At 38.0% G+C, this 24,841-nt stretch overlaps 1 protein-coding gene across 4 annotated transcripts in view; it reads left to right on the top strand.

The window, feature by feature from the left end:
* The window catches only part of NELL1 (neural EGFL like 1), a 299,987-nt gene that overhangs the window by 130,523 nt on the left and 144,623 nt on the right, over positions 1 to 24,841 (top strand). For 3 of the 4 annotated variants that reach the window (XM_054068678.1, XM_054068677.1, XM_054068680.1), the window contains exon 13: positions 15,878 to 16,003. The exons of the other annotated variant lie outside the window; for it this stretch is intronic. In XM_054068678.1, coding sequence (XP_053924653.1) covers positions 15,878 to 16,003 — 126 coding nt within the window. The remainder of the gene's footprint in view (positions 1 to 15,877; positions 16,004 to 24,841) is intronic. 4 annotated transcript variants of the gene reach the window in all.

Raw genomic sequence — 24,841 nt, 5'->3', positions numbered from 1 at the left:
TTTATATTGAATAGTATAACTAAGATATCAAAACTCAGACTATAGACCACAGGACTTCCCTTCTTCTGTATAATACACTGAGGGGTTGTCCAGGCCCAATGTCATGCTGGTATCTATAGCTGGGTGGATAATTTAGTCTAACTGGATGGAAGAGCCTGTCTCTTTCTGAAGGACAATGTAGCTTTAGTCTGCGGCCATCTGCATGGCCTTGCCTTGGTAGGATTGATTTCTTTCCTCCCTACTCTTCTCTTTACCTGCACAGACAAAACTGCTTACAATTATCTCCACTGAAATTAATAGAATCATGTCTGTCCAAAAGTGCTTTTGAGTTCCGAAATGTGTCTTCTCTGGTTTATGGCTGATTCCAAGGTCTAGCAGTCAAAGACTATTGTTTTAAGCCATAATACATGTTTCTTCGTGTTATACATCAGCTGGCAGCAATAGCTATTGTCAAACCAATTCCTTTTTGCCTTCAGGATGCCTAGGCCTTTTGGGTTGGTTGTAAGACATCAACTATCAGTATTTATTTACATGCACACTAGATAAAATGGCAGGTTAAAGTAAGATTGATGAATTGCAACACTGGAAAAATACGAACCAGTGAGGTTTGTACTCAAAAATAGGAACTGTTTTCCCATCATGGAAAACAGCAAAAGAGCTAAAAAAAAAAAGGAACAGCAATGGAGAATTTCTATGAGTAGGGGAGGAAGAATTTATGTTTTAAAGGTAGTAATAACTTGGCTATACCTAGGGGAGATTTTGTAAGAAATATGATTCACTTCGGTCACCTCGGAAACAAGCTGTTCATCTATCAGTAGATATTTTAGTTATTATGCAAATGTTTTATTATTATTATAACAACAACATGGCTAATGAGATGTTTTAATATATGATACTGCAACAAATCAATTTACTGACACAGAACCAAATATGGATTTTAGCATATGGGTAATAATAATACCTTGGATGTGCTCTTAGTATTTACTAGCCAACTCCAAAACTCCCTGTAACTGAATGAAGATGGATGCTTTTGAATTTTTATCTCCTTTGTGTTAGTGCTTATCTTTTGTTACTGATTCCTGAACAAAATTACAGTGTGTGATCTCCCTTTAATTATGTGCCTGTGCTTAGGATGCCGACAGAGACTTCAGGGTTTCAAAGTGTGAAACGATGCCTTTATTTAAGATGAACACAGCACACACAGGGAACATAGCCCCTCCTGTGCCTGCCTAGGGGAACTGAGGATTGGTTTAGTTCATCTATGTCTGAATATGTGCAGGTACACATATTCAAACAGTGTAAATATCACAGATGTCAGCTGTCTGTTTTTTTATATCAGCTAAAGATTTGGTGTGAGGGCATTCTGGTGCACCTGATGAGCTAAGTCTTGTCTTTGAGCCAAAGAAAACATCGTCTACCTATCATCCTTGGGATGATGTGTCTTCCTCATGTTTTAAGTAAGAGGAGATTTAAAAGGGATTTATCAGAGTACAAGCAATTAGTACCTAGATGAAAAACAGCAAGAAGATTTACATAATCTAGAATCAGTGCAAATGATATGCTATGTAGCTGTATTTATAAGAAATTCTTATCCATTCCTTCGGTTAAGAAATCTGTATGCCACTGTGTAAACCTCAAAATAATTTAACCACAGCAATTTCACTATTCCTGTATAATTTTTTTCCTTCATGTTTTTCTCTGAAATTGATTTATCAGAATCTGGTTCTGGGATAATTTTCCAAGGTCAAAGCTGCATATGATTTTGCCCTTCCAAAAACCTTTGTGAAGATTCAGAGCGGAGATCAAAGCATGTGACATGTTGAGGCAAATGGCAGGTGCAGTTAGATAATTTAAAATTAATAAATAGAAAGCTATTCAGAAAGGGCTGTAAAAATGATGAAGGGGTTGTAGGAACTGATTTATGAGGCAAGACCAGAAATTAGATATGTATAGCTTGGCTGAAGGGATGGAATGAACATAACTGTCTTCAAATGGGTGCATGAAGAGTCAGGAAACAGCTTTTTGTGTATTCGGGATTGTGAACTAGACAGAAGAAGTATTTTAGGGTTGCCAAGATAATGAGAAAGTAGAACTAAGGAACAGTGTTGTTAAGATTACTGAAAAACGGGAAAATAAATAGAAACTGATTGTTAAGGAGAATTCTGATAGATATTCAGCTTTGTTAGACCATAGGATTGATCAGTCTATTGTGCCGATAGATTATTTCACTTATTTATATTTGGGTTTCTGAAAGCTGTTTTTTATTGGAAGATGGTAGATGACTTTAAAAAAAAGTCTTTTTTAATCTTGAACATCAGTGTTTTGTGAGAAAGTGGCGTGTGCTCAGTGTACAAATCTCGTTCTTGTGCATCACTAATTTTTCCTTGGCATTTATTACACCCGGAAATACAGATGCAGTCAAGATAGTCACACCTTTCCTTTGATTTAATAGAACATCAAGTGAATTGCCTCAAAAAGGCTGGCAGTTGTGTTAAATGATAGTTTTATGACTCAACAGAGTTTCAGTACATCACTCACCTTAATGAAAAACAATGTCTAACTAATTAAAATTGCATCGCTGTTAAAATTACAGTTATTAGCATCACTCTTAGAGGACTTAAGTAGAGTGGAAACCTGAAAAATCTTGATTTTGCCTTTCCATCTTAAACAGGTCTCTGATTCTTCATTTTTTAGTGCTTAAGAGATACCAAACATGATCATATAATTGCTTGGATTACTTTTTCACCATTTTATGGAAATAAAATTCTTTATTTAAAATGATAAGTAAATGAAGTGTGTTGACCTTGGCTAAGTGCCAAGTGCACACCAAGTTGCTCAGTCATGTCCCTTCCTTAACAAGATGGGAGGGAAAATAAAATGAAAAGCTTATGGGTCGAGATAAGGACAAGGAAATCACTTATCAGTTACCATTGTGGGCAAAACAGGCTCGACTTGAAGAAGTTAATTTAATTTATTGCCAATAAAATCAGAGTAAGATAATGAGAAATAGGAATAAATCTAAAAACCTTCCCCCCACGCCTCCCTTCTTCCCAGGCTCAGCTTCACTCATGATTCTCCTACCTTCTCTTCCAGAGCAGTGCGGGAAGGTGTGGAATGGGTGTTACAGTCAGTTCATAACACATTGTCACTGCTGCTCCTCCTCCCTCTCACACTCTTCCCCTGCTCCAGCATGAGGTCCCTCCAATGAGAGCTAGTCCTTTGTGAACTGCTCCAGCATAGTTCCTTTCCACGGGCTGCATTTCTTCACAAACTGCTGCAACATGGATCCTTTTCACAGAGTGCAGTCTTTCAGGAACAGACTGCTCCAGCATCAGTCCTTCATGGGATCACACATTCTGCCAGAAGATCTGTTCCAGCATGGGCTCCTTTTCCATGGAGCTACAATTCCTGCCAGGAGACTGCGCCGGTGTGGGCTGTCCATGGAGGTCACAGCTTCCTTCAGGGTGTATCCATCTACTCCGGCATATGGTGGCTGCAGGTGGATGGATATTTGGCCCATTGTAGACCTCTGTGGGCTGCAGGGGGACAACTTGAATCACCTTGGTCTTTGCCATGGGCTGCAGGGGAATCTCTGCTCTTTGTCTGGAGCACCCCTCTCCCATCTTCTTCACTAACCTTGGTGTATGCATCATTGTTTATCTCGCATACTCTTACTCCTCTATTCCAGCTGCTGTTGCACAGCTTTTTTTACCCTTTCTTGAAAATGTTATCACAGGGGTGCTAACACGTTGCCAATTAGCTTGGCTTTGGCCAGTGTCTCAGAGACACTTCAAAGTAGGGTATTATAATCTCATGCATTCTATATAGGATAGCTTTACTTTTACAATCATCACCTTCTGTGTTTTTAGAAGTCTCTAGCGATGGTAATACGTTTTCATAAAGCAAATAGTATCCTGTCTGACTGTGCTGTGTGGGTGACTTCATGCTGTGTGGTACACTGTGACTAGGTTACATTGCTGTTAAAAAAAGCCTAAAAACCAATAGCTTGAATGCATGTGAAGGGAAGAGAAATTATCAGAAAACATTGGACATAAGGATTCTTTTGCTTTGATTTTTTGTTTCGGACTTTCTACCCACAGGTCCTCTAGTTCTGCTGTGTTTATTTTTTCATAGGTTATTTACCTATGTGGAATGACCGATGAAATCAGGCTACGATTTTGCTACTTAATAAAGATGGTGAAAATACCTTTTAGATACCTATAGAAGTCTGCATTGTTATATTGATAGTGGAAACTCGCATTGTTTTCTCTCCAGGGACAAAATCATGAAGCTTTCATCATCAGCAATCATAAAAGTTACTATTTTGCTTTTAAATAAAACTTAATCTGTCTTAAAAAAATTGAGACAGAGCACAGCATTTGAAACCAGTAATGCTGGTTCAACTCACCTGTTCTTTCTTTCCAATCAATGTGAGATCTTTGTCGATTCACCTCCCCTCCACATGTGTATACAACCGCGTACCTATGAACACACTATTTAGGAGGTTGGTTCAAAGCCCATTAAACTTAAAATGTCTTTCTCTTAGCTTACACAAGGATTACTTTAAGCTGATGTGTCTGCCGCTGCCCTGCTATACAGCCCTGTATTTCACATAGAATTTTTCTGGGTTTTGAGAGCAGTGCTTATAGTTGGTAGAAGTCTGTCTTGGTCACGCTAGAATGCTGATAATGTGCTCTGAAATGTACATAATGGTGCTGGTAAAAAAAATAGTAATTTAGTATCATGAATAACAACATAATTTTGCCTCTGTTTCTTACCTGCACTCCCAAAGGTCAGGGTGCTGTGTACTACAAATTAAAATTCTGCTTCTGGAAGAGTCTCAGAAAGCTTGTTTTGCAGTAAGACTTTTGCAGGAGGGTATGTTCCCATTCAAGGTCTTCCATTAATCTACCAAACAACAGACATGCTTGCAGTTAGCTTTCATAGCTAAGGGGAGAACTGGGTAAGCATCTTTCTGCTTCCTCCTTTGTTTTTGCTCTGACCACTGGTCTTGGTGGAACTTGAGGGAATCTGCGTGAATGAATTCCTCGGTAGCTGATACTCATACAGGAAATGTGAGTAAAGACATCATTGTCTCGCTATGATGGTAGTGTATATAGTAGTTTGGATGCAGAATTTTTAGAAATGAAATAGCAAGGACCAGAATGTTCCAATTTAAATTTTTTTTTAACTGCAGCTAAACTTTGACTACGTTATCAAAGGAGAAAGCATTAATTCACCAGTTCAATGTCATAGCCAAAAGCAAAGCAATTAAAATAAAATTTCATACTAAGTGTCAAGGCAGGAATTGAAGTTGCAAGTAAAGAATATTTTTTATGATCATCTGTTGGATTCTTCTCCCGCCCCCTTTTACTGTTCCTCATGTTTAGCTCACTTCAGGTTATGCCTAAGGAATGCCGTATTGTTGCAATCTCCAAACCAGAAATGCCTCTCTTAGTAACTGGTGCTATAAATCACACCTGATTACCATATTTGCTTGGATGAGAAATTCATCTTTTGCTTTTCAGATGTGTCAATGATGGTTATGTTTATATGGAAAAAATATTTATAATATCTAAAATTAGGCATTTTTCTTCTGCTGCTGTTTGCTTATTTATTTATGTTTACATTATAAGATTAAATTTTAAAAGGTGCAACCTATAAGAATAGATTGTGTAGCAAGGATGTAGAACAAAGAAAGGTGTTTAGCATGGCTAAGGGGGATACTAGGAAAGGAGCTGTTTCATAATTTTCTAGAATTGTATTATCAGAATAAGATGTTTGTCTGTGGAACCTGATTAACAGGGAATAGTCTGGACCCAGGAAAATAAGATCAGTAAACTCTCTACCATGTGAAACCACCTGGTTTGACTTGTGTGTCATTAAAGGGATATAGCTGCCAACTTAGCAATGGTTGTTACTTCAAGTTCAATGTTTCCACATGGATTTTTTTTCAGCAAAGTTGAGAGAGAGGAACCAGATGTAATGGAAGCAGATGAATAATGAATGATCAAAAAGATATTAAGAGAGAACATTTAGGAAAATGCAAGTAGTGTTAGGAAGGCCATAGATAGAGAAGATAGGGCACAGTGAGTGTTTACGAACACAGGACAATACTTCTCCACTGCTGATATCACAGAATCACAAGGTTGGAAAGGACCTATTGGATCATCGAGTCCAACCATTCCTAACACTCCCTAAACCATGTCCCTAAGCACTTCATCCACCCGTTCCTTAAACACCTCCAGGGAAGGCTTAGTACTGCACTAACGGACACTGAGTGTCCAACAAATTACTTTTGTGGGAACAAGATGGAGTATTAGTTTTGTATAGTTTTTTTGCTACTAATATATTATGTCGCATTTATTGTAACAGTAGATATTAAAAGTCATTATAAAATGCATGGGGTTTTTTTAGACATGTTAAGACACCTCCACCCCCTAAAAAAACCCAAACCCTCAACCCACTCCACCACACAGTTTTCATCAACATTTAGTTTTTCAGAGAGATACAATGTCCTTCAAAATGCCACAGTAAAAGGTTGCTGTGGGCACAGGGATTCTAGATCAATTATATGGGTAGCCTTCTACAATTTATCATTTGAAGATAGCATCTGTGTGGATTTGAAAGAGTAAGCCAGTCAATATCACAGGACACGGATAGAAGGAGACAAACTGGGTAAGACTACTAAGAATAAAAATAGAACAGTGAAGCAAAACTTGTGGACTATGTTATAAGACAAGTGCTGATGGAACCAGCTATTTAATATAATTGCTTTCAGTATAGCAGCACGCAGAAATTGTTCATTTTGATACAGTAATCCATTGTTCACCCTTAGCCATTAGTAAGATCAGATAGAAGGGATTGAAAAGGTAAGGTATTAGCTGAATGAAAATGGATATAGTTATTTCAATGTATCATATTGCTTGGCTAATGTAAGTGAATGGATGATTAAAGAAAAACAGTGCTCCCCTCACCTCTTCCCTTCCCTTCTTCCCCCCCATATAAGCATCCACTGGTGTCTCTAAGAATACTTAGGAAGATTAAAAAACTAATGAAAAATAAGGAGGTGAATCTATTACAGAAATCTGACACTCCTTTTCAGACAGCAGTATTTATTTCATCACTGCTTACTGAGATCCAAAAGGAGTTTCTTTCATAAGTGAAATCAAAGCCAAAGCAAGCAGGGCTTTGGGAGTACATTTTGGTAATCAGTAAACTAGAGGCAATCCTTCTAGGGAACAGCAATTTTTTGTAAGAATAAGGTGATTATATTGCTTTGTTTTCTAATGGACTGTAATACATTTGGGAGCATTAGTAGCATAACCTTTTATTTGTCGTAGACTTATGTAATGGTAACTCTTACAGCCAAACCTGAAGTAGATAGGTTTAGAATGAATTCTCATGCATTAAGAGTCTTTGAAGAAGAAAAATGGATAAAAGAGTGGTACTAAATACTGAGGGAAAGTAGTCCAGCTAGATTTATTATATATAACTCTTCCTACTCCTGTCGCTTTAGTAATTTGTTGAAGTTTGTCATGGGTTCTAGCCAAGGGGAAGTGATTAACTTCCCCTGTGTCCCAGATAGGCAGATTGTATTACACTGTTGAGCACCATTTATGTAAAGGAATGGACTTGACAGATATTGACATTTTTCTTGATACGTATGGATTCATTGGAGGAGAATGGTGGAGATCAAACCCTTGCCATCATACTCTTAGTTTTAGCAAGGGAGTAATGGCTGATTCCAAACTTTAAAGCTTGCAGTTTCCTGGAGATGTGCTGTGCTGACAGATTGTCAGTATAGCTCACAATTTATGGTTTGGCTTATCGAGTCATCTTTGGTGGCAAGAATTTGTCCCACATATGCCTTGTGATGAGCCTTGTGGTTTTTTTTCACCATTTTCTCCTCAACAGCTAGGAGGCTCCCAAAACATCTCCTGCTTTAGGGAAAGATATATAGGATGCCTAGAGAGAAATGTCATATTTTTTTCACAGCCTGCTGCAGGATGGAAACAGAGAGTGGCTTTTCGTGTTTTGTGTCCTATTTCATTTCTGATGAACTGCCAAATGTGATTACTCTGGTGCAGTTAAGCAGTATTTTCTGTATTGGGATACATGTTTCTATATTCATGCAGGCATTTATCACATTAACAAGCATGAACCTTGGGTACCCCAACATTTTACTTATCTCATCTGTAGGAATTTTTATTTATTGTAGAATTACCATTTGAAGTGAACCTTTAAGAAAACTTCTATTCTGAGAAAGGCAGCATGTACAAATGTGATTATTTTGTAACTTTGCTTAGGTATGGGTGGTGGACAAAGGAATTTATAATGTGAATTTTAAACACACCACCTCTAAAAGAATAATAAAAAAGAACAGCCAACAAGTTTTGAGATGGTTTTAAGACAAAAATAAAAAGAAAGAACAAGCTAACACCATCATGAGTCTTATAGCTATGTTGACTTATTTCTAATTTCACATTTTTATAAGAGGATTTTGAAATGCATTGTATTTTAATTGCATTGTTTTTCTGAGTTTATCTTTCATCTTTGTCTGAGTTGAACTCTTAGGTATTGCAGTGTCCTTGGCAGTATTGTCAAGAATACCGATCTGACTGTACATAGAGATAGCACAGATCCCTGATGGTTCATTGTGTAGACCTCTTCTTGAGGGATACAGTGATAGTTCTGTAACCCTTTAAATACCCTGTGTACTCTCAACCAAAGAGTGGACAGCTTCTCCTGTTGTAGGCCTACTCATGCAACATCCCAAGAGCCAACAGTTCTTGTAGGGTCAACATCAGCGTGTTTGGGATTAACTCAGTTTTAGTTGAAGTGATCTCATTATAATTAAGAGCAGTCACATTTTACGCTCTACTCTCCAGAGGGCTCAGTATAGCTCAAGTAGACATGAAAGTATTCTCTGCCTTTTTTAAATAGACACTAGGTCATTTCCCTGAAATTTAGTTTCTTGAAGTCGTTGCTGGTATTCTGGAGTATGTTAAAATACCTGGGGGTGATGAAGAACCTCTCTGCCATAACATCCATGAGAGGATGTAATGAATGTTCCTCAGGATCCATGGATCCCTTATAGCAGTGTCCTCAAAGACATCAGTCTGCTTTGTTTGAGTCCGGGAGGCCACAGAGTAGCTGGAGAACAGGGATGGTGGCACTGACTTGGGTAAAAGTTCTGAGTCCTGCTGGCCAAACAGACTCTGAAATGGAAAATTAGCTTGCTTGTTACATAGCCTCTCATAAGACACTCAGTGAAAGAGGAAATTAAACAGTGACTTTCAAGACAATTTTTTACACCCATTCAGACACACTACCTAGTAGCTTGTTCTGCTGCTATACATTCTAAATACAAATATCAATATCTTTTCAAAGATTAGTTAGAAAGAAAAAAATTCAAAAGTTTGAATAATCCTAGATAAAGCAATCTCTTAACTTCAGTTAAGTTCTAAACATCACAGCAACTGCTATTGCACAGGAAGAATCTTGACTTGTTTTTGCTAGTTACTTTGGCATGTTTGGGCAAATGACTGAGCTGCTGCCGTTAGCCAAAACCTGTTCCCCCAAATGTTTCTTTCTGCTTTTTGTGATTATTTTTAATCTATGCTCTCTAAGCTGCATTATCACATGTGAATTCTGCATGCGTATTTTTAAAAATAACTTATTTGCAACTGTCAGCGATACTTTATGAATAAGTTATCAACCATCCCTAAGAGTTATAACTGCAAACACTTAAAAAAAAGTAATATTTATAAGTCTGTGAACATATTCTATTAATATATTTATTAAATGAATGCAGTAATTTACTTAGGGTTAAGAAAATAGCTACTTTCTGTTAAAAACAACACTGTATTACTTGTATTTTCTTTAATGCTAACACATCGGTGGCAGTTTTCTACGTGATTTAAATGATATTTTAGAAAAAGTACAATTTAAATAAACTGTTTTTATCCTAAGAGATCTCAAGTCTCTTGAGGACCATCCCCCCAAACCAACCACACAAACATTTAATAATGCATCATAAATTGCCAGAGTAATGATGGAAAACACAAGGGACAGTGGAACTGCAGATTTCCAGTTCTCCTTAGAAAGGAGTGGAATTTAGTAGAATAATAAAAGGAGAATCTTCTTACTTAGAGGGATGCAAGATAGTCTGGATAGCAAGCTTTAAAGAGTCTGGTGATGTCTTTCATGGTAGAATTGTCGTACTTTGAGGAATGATGACCAAAATGACTGTAGCTGAAATATCCTGGCTCCGAAGAGTTTGTTAGCTTGTTGGAAACTCAAGTTATGAATAGGTCCCATTTTTAATTTTAATTTTTAAGGCAAAAAATGATAGCCTGAAGTAGAGAGATTAATTTGTGTATTATTGGAAGCATTAAAAAGGATGGAGAAAGGGAGCTCATCTGATATCTAGGCAATACTTTAACGTTTAAGGTTGAATTTCACCAGAGCGGATTTTAGGAACTGACCACTTTCCTATATGACTGCTGGGCGGACTGTTTGCTTATGTAGCTAAGAATTAGCATAGGGGCGCTAACATTGTGATCATTGTTTGAGAATGACTAGTTGCTTTCTTGAGTGTGGTCAGTAAGAGAATTTAGGTTTAGAACTATTGAAATACAGAGGAGGAAGTTCACTTGAGGATTTAAGCAACCCGATCCAGTGCAAGGTGTCCTTGCCCATGGGTTGGAACTGAATGATCTCTAAAGTCCCTTCCAACCCAATCCAAACCATTTTGTGATTCTATGAATTTTTATTTTTGTTCTTCTCAGGAATGCTATGTTAGTTCAGGGCTGGTCTGCTCTGGAAAATATGACTAAGTGCAATTTGCATATGAGTGTATGTTTTTAAATATTTATTTAGTTATTTTGTTTGTTTAACCTGATAGTTACATGGTTGTCATCCCTAGGGAGGCATTTAAATTGATAGAAAGCAGATTTGGAATATTGATACTCTTGTCCTGATTGTAAAGTAGGTATATCAATGTAAAGCACTTCTATGCTGTGCCCAGAGGAAGAGGCCGTACCACTTTAATAATGCTCTAAAAGTCAAAGTGGTAGTACTTCCTGATGTTATTATATTGATAGTTATTTTATTGCTAATGGGTTTCCAGGTGATGCCTCACCAGTCTTCATTTATGAAGGCATTTTTAGCTAGGTTGTTACCTAACAACATTAGCGTAATGTTTCTCAGCTGTATTGACAGGGTAATTATCCTTTAGCCTATCTGCTTTTCTTTTGCGTTGTTTCTCTGCTTTTGACTGGGCAGCAGCTCCGTCCCTCAAAGAGAAGTGGCGAGGGTCACTTGTGATTGTGCTGCTGCTCTTCCTTGGAAGAGATGAATTGCTGTCACGGAGTCCAAGTTGGTAAACAGTTTTTTGCCTAGGCATTTGCAGCCAATAATTAGTCTTTTCTTACTCAGGCAACTGGAAGAAGCTGAGCTGCTGGCAGCTCACAGGGAACTGCTGACTTCTTCTTTACGCTTTATGGCTCCCTGAGGGCTATATTGCACAGGCTGAGAAACCAACCCTGTGCTAAAGGTATATGGTATGTCAGGCTGAAAGAAGACAGGCTGTGGGAGGGTTAAAAAAAATCAAAAAGGCAAGCAGAACTGAAGTCAAGGGAGCCTGGCAGTGGAAAGGAGATAAGAGCAGGAGTGGAAAGGTTCAGGGAGAATTTTGAGGATGAAAAGTAAATATAATGAACAAGAAGATGCTAAGTCAGTGGAGTGAAAATAGCATAAGATGACTGAAATTTTAGGACCTTTCTTATGCTCCACTACTCTTGTGCTCCTCTGTTTTGGGAAATTTATGTGATTTCATCAGCTTGGGAACATATCTTAAGATTTGATATTATTTAAATAACAACAGGATTGATTTTACATTTTTAGAAATCCAGATAATTTAGATAAGAGTTTTAATACATTTCATTTCAAGGCATAGTAGTAACTTGAATAAAAAGACAAAGAGGGAAAAGAATTTACCCCCCATTAATAAAGTTTTGTTGTTGGAAGTCATAAATAAAAGATCACAGCTTTCTGCAAAGCTATCCTTTATTTTCCCCGCTGTCTTTGGTTTTCTCTGTCTTTGCTTCCTTACAGAATGCTTGAAAATTAGAATCAAGTTTGGGAAAATACGCTCCCCAACCAGGCAGTGAGTAATGGGGAAATAGTTGCAAATAGAGTAATTGATTCTGATACTTAGCAGATCTCCAAATACATCATGTGTTGGTGCTCTGAAACACTTCATAGTTTGTTTTATTTTGTTTTGAATTGAAAATTATTGCTTCTGGTAGTTAAACTATGAAGCCCCAGCCAACAGGAGATGCTGCTGCTAATGTCCAAATGGATTATTATTAAATGCAAGCAAACAGTGATCTGTTATTCCAGAGGTGGAGAATGCTGTATTTCAAGATTGTTCATTCATGGACTAACAGTTTAAGAAATAGGAGGTCCATTTCACCTTTGGGTGATTGGACAAAACTCCCATTGCTAGCAACAGGAACTGTGCCCTCTTTACAGCAGAGAGTAATTTGCTTTACTGTGACTTATTGGAGGAGACAAACAGTAAAAAGATGCTCTTGTTGTGATTTTGTGTCTCATTGGGGTCTTTAAATACTGTAAATATTTAGCAATGGGATTCCAAGTCAGGCATGAAAAGAGTTACATGTTTTTCTTTAAAGTTTGTAAAGTACATGTGCAGATGAGAAAAGCTTTTTCACTGGCCATGGGTTAAACACCAGCTGTATTGTCTTTCCATCCCATCTTGTTTTGTTTAGTTGGTTGATAAGAGGTGATGAGCGCCTGCTGTGTGACAGAAAGCATGTCAAGTGCTGAGCGGGTAGCCATACTGAGATATTTTTCTTGTGTTTTGTACTTGCCTTGTGTTTTGTCCTATGTATTTCCCCTGTAAGTTCATGAACTCTGCTTACAACTGTAAGGACTAATGGTCATAACTGATTACCTATAGGGTAGGTGAGTACTGTGATAATGGAGCTCTGTATGGGTAATGGACCCTGATTCACAACTGTTAATGAAACATTTGAACCCAGCAGAATAGCAGTGGCTTACTAAGCCATCCCACCCTGTATTGTAGTGATCCTTACTGAAAAGCAGAAGCCAAAATATCTTTGTTTTTGCAAAGAGCTAGCTTGTGTAGATGGAAGCTGGTGATATGTGAATGATCATTATGCTGTGTCAAGTCTCATTTTAAAGACCATAAGTATACCTTTTTAAAAGAAAAACAAACTGCTTCACCAGTCTAGAGAGAAACATAAATCATGTATTTTTATCACCTTAACAGACCACTAGAAGATGAACTCTAATATTTCAAATGCGACAAGCAATCTATACCCATGAATCACAATTTGAGTTCCATTACAACTGAGCTGATATATACCACTGTGTGCGTTATGGATTTTACTCTAACAATATTAAGTAAAAACCCAAAGCTTTTTGTGATGAATACCTAACCTGTTACAAGAATCTGTAGAATTGTGGTCCAGAACAATAGCTTTAGCATAGCCTTACAGGCTTTAATAAGAAAATACTATTGCCAGTTTTGACCTCTCAGTATTATTCTCTGTAAAGGAAATGCCTGTATTATTAGAAGGCTAATATTGTAAAGGTAAAAGAAAATGTGAAATACTGAAAGGGTTTATGGAAAATGCACCTAGAAAGATTGAGAAGAGTGTTAAATGAGCAAAGTTGCAAGAGAGGGATCTTTTGTTCTTTCTGCTTACTTTGTTAGGCCCAATCTTTTTTCTTCCTGGGCTCAAGGACTTCTGCAGCAACTCAGTGTCATTTGTTCTCAATTTATCTATTTATAGTCTTGAAGTCCTTAGTCTCCTTTTGAGAAATTCCCACACAGTGGTATCTTCATAAGGTTAATTTTCAGGCAAATTTGTTGCTGTTTTGACATTCTTGCTTTCTTTTCAGACAGTGTTTCGTTCCTTTCCCTTTTATGCTAGAAAATTATTAGATATGCAAGAACAAAACTCCTCAAAGCTATGCTCCAAAAGCCTATTAAAAAGAGGCTGCAAGCAGAACAGTGTGAACGCACGTCAACACCTGAGTGTTTCCCAAGTGGCTCTAGCACTCAGTGGTGTGATAACAAGACATGTGGGAGGATTTTTCTTGGCTTTTATCTTCCATATATTGATGCTCCTGACTTCTTAAAATTCATTTCGTCAAGTGGCACTGCAACAGATACAACGGAAATGCGTGAACGAAGTGGTTTGAGGTGTTTGCAATGCTATACGATGTCTTTTGCCTCCAGGCCATCCTTTCTAATTCAGCCCAAGTTAGCAGCAGTCAGAAATCACTGCCAACTGACAGCTGTTTGGTGGCCAACATGAAGTGATTTAGCTAGTAGCGTCTGCTGCACAGATGTCTGTAGTGTAGAAAGTATGAGTATAGCTGGCATGAGTTTCATTTTCAGAGACTGGTAAATGTGGGTGTTTCTCAACTTACACCTACTTTGGTTTCAGAAGGTGAAACAGAATACCTGAATTTAGGCAACCAAGAACTCAACTGTGCGTAATTACAGCCCTGGTCCCCCTTTCAAGGTTTAATCCTGATGTCAAGGTGGCAGGCCTTATAGCACTTCCATTATGTCTCCATAAACACCACGAGGGAAGGGAGAAGGGAGACTGTAATTTGGTCTCTACAAAGTGCAATGCAGGGGGATGTGGGGGGAGACCACACTGTGGAGTGGAGAACAACTCATCTGTATACCACCGGCTGAGGAATATCTTCAGTTGTGTTGTCAATTAATATCTTCCTGGAGTGAAAGCAATCAATAGCAAGGAGAAAGTAGTAAAGGAGAAAAAAAAAAAGTCTGATTCATCTTTCTTTGTGTGGACATATGCAACACTAGAATTAATTTTTTGAAAACCATGAATTACTTTACATACAATCTGTGCTACAAAGCAGAAAATCTATCCTGCTGAAAAAAGAATAAAGAAAATTCTTCAGTATAATATCTGGTTTTGTGAGGAAAGAAGTGGGAAGATTTCACACTTCACAATATCACAAAGCTTTGGGACATTTAAACAGGAAAGTAAATGATAGGTTTGATTCACTGTTGTGAACAGTTCTGAATTTTGGGTTTGCAGCAGTAGGAGAGATTGCTCAAGCAAACAGAGGTATGAGGTCAAGTTGCTACTGCTCCTTAGTAATCTTTTTTTTTTTCACTAGCATAATGCAAAGTAAGCTTAAAACGGGTAGAGGAGACTGACCCAATCTTTTGCTTGAGTGGGATGTGGAAATGGCATGGAGCACTGTTCAGTATCTCCTGCAGAAGTGTGTTTTAGGGACAGAGCTCTGTCAGAGCACTTGGGTGAATTTGGAAGGCTGGAATGCTTGTTGATCAACTCAGCTTGTGAATCTGCAGCATTGCCCTGATGAACATTGCCCTGTTATACCTGTCCAGCACTGTAACTGGTATCATGCCGAACAGAGTTACTGTACTTTAATGTTTTCTGATGAGACAGAGTTAAGATTTTCAGTGTTGCATACTTTTGATGCTGTTCTATATGTTTGAAAAATCTGCATCAGTTAGTCTTTTAACATTGTCCTAGAAAGAAAACCAAACAGATGTATGTTACTTTTCCGGAATAAAAAATTTTAGGATTTTATGAAGAACAGAGGAAGGAACCCATTATTATGATAAAGGAGTTTTAGCTCTGTTTTAAGGAATACTTTTCTACTAAATTTGCCTTGTTCTTTAATGCTAGAGTTGAGCTAGATTGCCTTTGGAGTTGTAAACGAAATTTGTTTTCCCTTATTCTAACATTGTGTCATGTTCTTCATTTCACTAAGCCTGACTGTGACTTTCCTTGGTGGTTCTTCCCTGCAGATATTGATGAGTGTGCTGCCAAGATGCATTATTGCCATGCCAATACTGTGTGTGTTAACTTGCCTGGATCCTATCGTTGTGACTGTGTCATGGGATATGTCCGTGTGGATGATTTCTCCTGTACAGGTGAGTTTTTAGGCATAGAGCAATAGTTTTGTTGTCTGCCATGTGTTGTGTGTATTACTTAGCTTCTAATTAGTTCTTGGGCCTTGCCAAATGCCACACACTAGTTAGCCCTCTGCTGGCATAGCATTTAGGCACAAGCAAGATGTGATACGAGGTACCTTTCCTAGGTAAGGGCCCTTTGGAATTAATTTGGAAGTTGGATCAAGAAGCCCTGTGGTGCACATACTGACTGATGTTGTCAGCCAGGACATGGTTCCTACTATGTCCCACTGCTGGCTTGCATACAAGGTGCAGAGGCTGAGATCATATCACATGCATAGAGAGGAGAGAAAACATTTTGTTACCTGTGGTTTGAAACTGGCCGGTGGATTTAAGCATGAGAAATTATGCAGGAGGGAGAAGCTTTCTGGACAGAGCTGAGGCAGATATAGACAAGCAAGACTGAAAATTATACATATATAGTCCTCAAACTGATTTATTGTTGGGTGGGTTAGAAGTTGTTATTATTAATGCTAAGAATGAATGTCTCCTGGACTATGACACGTGTTATTTAGAATAGAGAACAAGTGTGATAGCATTAGACAATAAATCCGGTGATTCTTTTTTTAATACTTGTCAGCAAATTGAGCACTAAAAATTCTTAGTGGAAAGTAGGTAGGTCTCGTTTTCATCTAGAGGTTTTTAAGGAACCTTCCCTGCCAGTCTCTGGGAAACATGTGAGAAGCGGCTGAAATGCTAGGTCCAACTATACCTACCTGGATAGCATCTTTCAATCATAACCTTCCAGAAAGGCTGATCTGAGGGTTGTTTTGATGTTGCACCTGTCTGGCAAAGGAGGAAACTATTAGGTAGATTTATTGAAATAGAGTAAGTCAGCTTGACTCAATACCATGTTTAAAATTGTGTTGGGTGAGCTATTTTCTCAAGTGGCACAGGACTATTCAATATGAGAATGATTTCCAGACTGGAATAATTATTTTGTAATGAGCATGTTATCCTTAGGGAAGATCATAGGAAGTGTTGACTGTCATGATGACAGCATATACTGTAGCTAAGATTATGTCGTTTATAAAAACTATAGGAAAGTCCTGCCCACCGCTTGAGAGAAGCTTGTACTGAATACCTGCCAGGAAATGGATTTTTATTTTGCCCAGAGAATCATCATTTCTGTATAATCTTTGTGCCTTTTGAGTAAACTTTTGAATGTTTCTTGGCCTTTTGCAATCCGCCATGGCAGATGAGTTTCATACGTTAAACTTCATTCTAAATGTGTGTGTTGTGTGAGGCAGTGGCCTTCACAGTGATGGGGAAAGTGCTTTTGATAGTTTGATGCTTGCTTTCCATAATGGCACTGCTAATTTCCTAATGTTCCTTTCATTCCAGCAAGGTATTATGATTAGACATGCGAATGGTGTAGAAAGGAGGGTATTTGGGACTTACAGAAAAAATGTGAAGTATTTAGACAACTTTCTTGACAGTAATGGGTGAACATTCATTTCAAGTGCATACATACAAAAAATCCAGAACTGGTGTAAGAATGAAATAATAGAATGAGTGAGATAACTGTTTCTTGCAGATTTATCATCTCACTAAGGTTACTTTTTTTTTTTTTTTGACACAAGAGTTAAAAGCACAGCAAGTATATAACAGGTGAGGGGAAGCTTGATTCCTTGTCTGTTGTATCTAGAAATAATAGTTTGTTATAATAAGAAATGTATTTAAAATAAGTATTGTGCAGTAGAGGCACTAATCCTGGTTTTGTATCTTGCACATTGTTTACAGAGACTTTTCCTCTCATCAATCTTAAAAAAATAATAGTAGTAACGGTAATAATAAGAAAAAGAATCAGGCAGCATATATTTAACTGGCTCCCCATCATGCTGGCACCAATGTATAGCAGGCACAAGCATAATAGACTGCAGCTATTACTCAGTTTTTAAATGTGTTCCTCTTTATTCAAAGAAAATAAATGAGAAATTATCTTGCTATTGAACCGTGCATTTGAGGCAAAATCTGAAAGCCTGAGATGGGTTGTCATTCTGATCACAACTGAATTTTGTGTAAGTGGAGTCAGACTCTAACAGGTTCAAGATAAGGGTTAATGAGCTTCAAATCTAAGTGCGTAATGAATGTTCACGGCATTGAATGTATTTCATGCACTGGTGACCTAAAAGCAGAATTATTCTATATAGCAGGAGGTGTCATGTTTTGGGAAGTTTGAGTTGAATTCATCAAGGTACAAAATTGTCACCTGCAGTTGGGCAGATTCTGTGTGTTGTTGGGCAGGCCTGGCCTTGGTGGCTTTGGTGGTGGCCCCTGTGCTCTGGTGGCTTTCAAAAGGTGGAAAGCAGTGCTATGTGGAAGCTGTAAGTCAGGAACATTTGCTTGAGCTGAATGAAATGTTTTATTTTGGTATTAAGGGTTTTACCTTTATAAAAAGAAATGAAGGCAATATTGAAATGCTAGGTCAATTTGAATTGAGCAAAATTAAATTCAATTGGATATTGCTGAATTTTAGATATGCAGCTTCCAGTATGTTTCCTATAACCCTGAAACTTTTTCAAATTAAGCTAATTTGTTCTGGTTTAGTGTTGCTGATTTTTTTCCCCCTAAAACAAGTTTTGATTAGTATTTCCCATTTCTGATCATGAGAGCCGTGGAGCCGGAACTTCCCATGGTTATCAGTAAGAAGCTGCTGTGTTGGTAGCTGTGCTGATTGTGAAGAAAATGCAGTCACAGAGATAGAGTGACTAGAATAATATTCTGAATGAACTCTACAATTATATTAAATTCTGAGCTATGATTTAAAATTAGGTAGTGGCTATTTTAATAAATAATCAGTATTCAGTCTCATGTAGGCAAAAGACCTGGTGTGTTGAGGTTCATCCCTTGGTATTTTGTGACAAGTCAGTCAGTCAGCCTAGCTATAACATTAACCTACATTCACCAAAAACGGTACATGAGTTTTTTTCTACTTACCTATTCTTAGAGCTTTGAGCTCTGAATGTTAATGAAGTTGTATAGCGAAAGACAGTTTTAGTAAGGAAAGTTACCGTTGAATAGGAAGCTTCTTTCAGTCTCTTCCTGTGACACTGACAGGTTGTTTATCTGTTCTCAAGTAAATCATTGTCTTGCCCATTGTGAAAACAGCAGCGAGATTTGCTGCTCCAGATGCTCTCATTTACTGGAATCTACTGATTTAAAGCATTTTATTGACTTCCAAAGATTTTTACTCTGATTGCTTGTTGAACAGTAAGTTCTCTTGGGTTGCTTTCTTCTAACATACCACTTTGGGAGTTAACTTCAAAAGTGCTTTATTGTCAGTGCTTTTTGAAGCATTATAAATTACATAATAAAAATCTCATAATTTTATTCTTGATGGGCTGCATCTGTTCTCTGGTGTGATTTTGAATGTATGTGTATAAGATTTTCTGCAGTTTGAAACTACAGCACATACTTTCTATGTCCCACTGCCATTCAATCAAGTAAAGAAATGATGTTTTATCTTAATAGACTCTAAATTATCTGTAATAACTAGATACATCATGCTGATATGCAGAAGAAACAATGTAGGTGGGTCTCATCTCTCTGCATAAAACTGGCAGTGAAGATGACTATGATGATCATAATAAGGATTCCTGGCCTTTAACATCTGTGATAACTATTTTAAAAAAATGTCCCTCATTTTGGAATGTTTTCCTTGTGGATGCATGGGACAATGGAAACTTCCTAAAATCCTGCACTTACTTGAAGAATAAGTTGTCTCATTTCGTGCAGTCACTGCTGGGCTTGAATGCTCTATTTTGGGGTTTCAATTTTTTTTCCTGTTTCCTACAGATATTCACTAATTCTGTACTAAAGCTTAGAAAAAGCTTTGCAAATGAGAGTGCCAAGAGATTTTGATTTCTTTATTTGCGTGTATTACTTATGGCCCTTTTGCAAAATAAAGAAACTTTCTTTGGACTCAAGAATGATTTGTCCCATTCTGCCTTAGAGGCACCTATTCAGGAAAAAGTATGGAAAGTTTTCTGGCCACCCAACATATGTCAGCTGTATATTTGACCAAACTGTGGTGCGACCTACAAGCAAACGTCCTTCTCTATATATATCAAGCTATGCTGCTGGATTTTTTCCTCTGTGAAAGGAATCCACCTCCAGAATTTACTGTGGAGTTGTGCAGTTCTGCATGATGTTTAAATACTGAACTGTGCTCTTACCTTTTAATCACTGAACTTCTGCCTTTGGCTTCTCGAAGCAATGAGTCACTAAAATAGTAGTTTTTTACTTGAAAAAAGCAAAACCTTATCTACTGCAGAATCAGGAAGTATTTTCAAAATATATCACTCAGTATTTTAATTCTGTTGAAAAATTGATGTTAAATATATATAAAAATGGTATATATTGTTAACAAGTCTTAAAATTTAAATGTTAGTCTGTAGTTTATATACTAATTTGAATTGCAACATAGGTAGATGAGAAGAAGTAAGAAAACATTATGATTTTGCCAAGTTAGCCTATATAAGTGCCTTCAGTTCTATCCTATGTGATTTCTGGAGCAGCACTAGCTTTGAATCTAATGCACCTTTCAGAACAAGCCCTTCTGCAGCATGTTAATGTGAAAGTTGTGCCTTAAGCACAGAGAAATGTAGAGTTCTGAGAAATCTCAATTTCACGGGGGGAAAAAAAGCAGCCCCCTTCTGCTCTTCCCTTCTTCCCTTCCTCTATCTGTGAAAGGCAACTTAACAGCAGAAATTTCCTGTTATGATTAGAACAAATGTTGTTCCAATTGTTTGCTATCACTGAAATTGATGCCTTTAAATTTTTGCTGCTGGAATTTACCTGTCAGTTTTGAGGTGGTGTAGTTAACCCCATAATGGTACTAATAATGCAGCCAATTTCACAGTGGTGAATTGGCAATCTCAAAGGGCAGGTTACTGGCCTCTCCTCCAGAACCAGCGTGTGTGTGTTTGAAAAAGACCTGAATAGAAGCTTTTAGGCAGCCAATTGATAATACAGACACTCTTTGAAAAGCAGTGCTGTTTCTGCAATCTAATCTACTCATTCTCTTTTCCCCCTTTTCCTTTTTCGTGAACTAAATCAGCATTCATGAAAGAGATATTAGTATATTTTTCCTTGGTACTTGAACTTTTGGAGTACTGTGCAGGGTCTTGGATGTTCACAGAGGTCAGTAAACAAATATTACTACTGTTCTTATGGTGGCCTAGAGTTGCTTAATTGGTAGACGTGTCTGCTAGCTGAAAACCCAAGTCTGGGTCAGTAACCAGTGAAGGTAGGTCTATGGTGGAGTTGTTTTCAGGTATGTTTAGTGGAAGAGCCCTGCTTAGATCTTACTGTTCTGAAAGATATCATTAGTGACTGTCTTGCCTAGTGCTATGTAATTACAAAAAAAAAAAATTAGGAAAATATTGCTTGGGTAGGGGGCATTTATAGATTATGTGGCAGATATTCAGCACTGTCTTATGATTGGAGATAAGGACCTCAGGAAGATCTGGACCCTCCTGATTTTACATGGCACTGAGTATTGATATACACTGCCCTGGAGCATTCCCTGCTTTGGAGTCCATGCTGTCCTTTACGTACTGAGGACAGTCCTTTGTCCTTCTATGAGCTGCATCTTGATTTGTGTTGTTGTCTTCTCACTTCACTTTATCTTCAGTGCAAAACTCTGGCATTTCCCCGATGTATTTAGAAGTTGGTCTTAAGCCAACCCGAATGGGCGACACCGTGTTTATATTAACTCTGCAGGCACAAAATACTCCCAAGTATTGTGCTGGTCTCTCCCAAGATCCTTATGTGTCGTATCATGGAATGGTTTAGGTTGGTAGCGACCTTAAAGATCATCTAGTTCTAACTCCACTGCCATGGGCAGGGACACCTCCCACTGGATCAGGTTTCTCAAAGCTTCATCCAACCTGATCTTGATCACCTCCAGGGATGGGGCATCCACGGCTTCTCTGGGCAACCTGTACTGGTGCCTCAGCACCCTCACACTACTACATTTATTCCCAAGATGTAATCTAAATCTCCCCTCTTTCCACTTAAAACCATCACCCCCCACAGTATCACTGCATTCTCTGAAAAAGAGCCCCTCCCCAGCTTTCTTGTAGGCCCCCTTTAAGTTCTGGAAGGCTTCTCTAAAGTCTCCCCAAAAGCGTCAAGTGCTAAAAGGCAAGACAGGACATGGCTTATTGTGTTAAGCAGTACTCTTGTTTGAACTGCAGTCAATAGCATCTCTGTTCACGGAACAGTGAAGTGAAATGCTATTTAGTTCTTGGTGCTGTGAAATGCAGAAACATTTGTTTCAAGTCCCTCGGTGGACTGTTGGCCAGGTCCAGCAGCAGGTAATCTAAGCACCAGTGGATTTTGCCTGCATAAGAAAGCAGTTCTTTGCTCTGCAGGACAAGTCAACAGAAGACTAGAAGGGTATTGAATCAATGCAGCAAAAGAAATATGTAGTGATTCCACGTCAGATGACTAATAGTCATGCAGGCCTTAACACAAACCCAATTAATTCAATAGAAAGCTTTCAATCGCATTCATTTTGGCTTTTGATAAGTCCCATAGAGAGATAACTAGTGTACAGTTGCCATAGGGAAGGATGACTCTTTTGTATTGTCAGAGAATGCTGTACTAACATGGATAAGGTAGCTTTTCAATGCATCCCTAGAAAGCTGATAAGTATTTAATTGCTGTTTTCAAAAAGGGGAATCTAAGGTACAGAGAAGTGGAGCATCTTGTCCAAGATCATGCTGAGACAGCGGCAGTGTTGGAGAGTCTAGTAAACAGAGTCAGAAAAACTGACATGGAAAAATCACAGATTTATACCAACGAGGATTCAGTGAACAGTGAGGTTTATTTTTAATGGGTATTGATATTTTCACAAGAAACAATAGCAGTTCATTGAAGCACTGTGTGCATGGGCCCTGAGTAACCCATCACCTTCATGTGATAAATCTTGTCCTTCCTCTTTCCGTGCAGTTTTGTAACGCCTTTTGTTACTTTGGAGTTGAATTATTCCCAGTCCTCTAATTTTAAATACCACATTACATTCCTTTATTCATGACTTCACTTTCATTTACTGGATTTAACTGCAACATCTTTTACATTCCTTCCTTTAAAAAAAAGCCATTGGGAAACTGTGTATTATTTGCTCCTAAGTGCTTTCAATCTGAGGAAAAAATGTACTAAAAATGTAATATTTATAGTGATTTAAATCCCTCACTGGTAAATAGTTTAATTAAACATCTTTGCGCTTTTCTGTGCTCTAGGCATGGAAGTGCTACTAATTTGTCCAGAGTAGTTGGTAATCCTTTCAAGTCCTTTTGACACATTGATTTTCTGTAATTTTATTACTACTAAAATTAATTAAACAGCTGACCGCAAATCATGCTGATAGTTGTATTTCTTGACTTAGGCATAATTAGCATTTTTACATGATTTCTTAGCAGCAGCCTTTTATGCTGGTGTATATGCTATCACAAAAATTTAGTATTCCACATTGTTTTGCATATGCATGTTCATGCTTATGCATAAATGTAAGCTCTAAGCTCATGTGTAAAAGTAATAATATTGATTTAATACTCATACAAGACCCATGAATGAATCTGTCTATCTAAAGAACAAGAAAGGGCAATCCATTCCATGTCACCAGGTGAGCATTTGTCCCGAGCTCCCTTCTTAGGGCAGGATTTCTCCTTTATACAATAGGACTAGATCCATTTCTATGGCCCATGAATTCTTGATCTCTTTGCTAAACCTAGCAATTACTACTAACAGTCTGTGAGGGGAGAGATGGAATAAGAACAACCACACTAATTTCTTAGTGGGAACATGCAGTGGCTGCAGGATCGATGTCAGTGGCTAGAAGCAAAAAGCTCTCATGTTTTAGTCATCTGCTTCCACAGTAAACGTTAATGCCTTCAGCAATGTAACTTGCTCTTGGGAAAGAGTTTATTCAATCAAATTCTGATCTTTGTGGAACTCTAAAAGCCAGGGTTTGTCATCTTCTTTGTCTAAACAAGCAGAAAAAAAATCCCCCATGCTGTATTTTATTTCTAGAAACCGTTTGTAACGAACTCTTTATTCAGACAGAGAATTCAACTCTCCTAGTAAATCATGGGAGTAAGTGAATCATAGAGAAGGGCGTCTGGTTCATCACTTCTCCTCAAGGCAGGATCCGTGGACGCTGAAAAATGCTTTGTCTTATCTGTTCTTAAAAAAACCCAACCAACTTCAGTGAGGGAAATTCCTTGATTCGATGTTTTTTTCTCTATCCTCAGTTCTCACTCGGCCATCTAGAGAGGTTTGCTTAATGGCTACCTTACATCTCCCTTCCCTCAATTTCAGTCTGTCACCTTTTGTCATATTGTCAATGAACATGAAACATGCTTTGACCTTTCTGTTTGCAATCCTTTTTAATGTGTGCAATCTCTTTTCATGAATATGCTTTATTCTTCTCATCTGTAACATAAGAGCCTATTTTTAGGTTTATGGCTGAACCACACAAAAATATTCTAAGGGGGGTGGGTTCTTCGTAACTTCATGTTTTCTCTTCACAAAAATCTGGGGCTGTGCCACTATGCTTTTGGTGTTTCTCAGAAGGTTTCTCTTGCCTTGAGCTGCAAGTTTTTTGTTGTGTATCTAGGAAGATGTTCTAAAGAACGGTCCCAGGTAAGAGGCGCAGTGTGCATGCGGTCGGCAAGTCAGACAGACAGATGTGGCCTAAACCTCAGATGTTGACTCTCGGCGCCCTGGGTCATTTTAATGTCTGCAGCCAAAGGCTGGGTAGCCAGGCACAGCACCGACCACGCTGGATAG

The sequence above is a fragment of the Cuculus canorus genome, chromosome 5, assembly GCF_017976375.1.
Source record: "Cuculus canorus isolate bCucCan1 chromosome 5, bCucCan1.pri, whole genome shotgun sequence".
Lineage (NCBI taxonomy): Eukaryota > Metazoa > Chordata > Aves > Cuculiformes > Cuculidae > Cuculus > Cuculus canorus.
The sequence above is the reverse complement of the archived record's forward strand: the minus strand, read 5'-3'. Positions and strand labels throughout refer to the sequence as shown.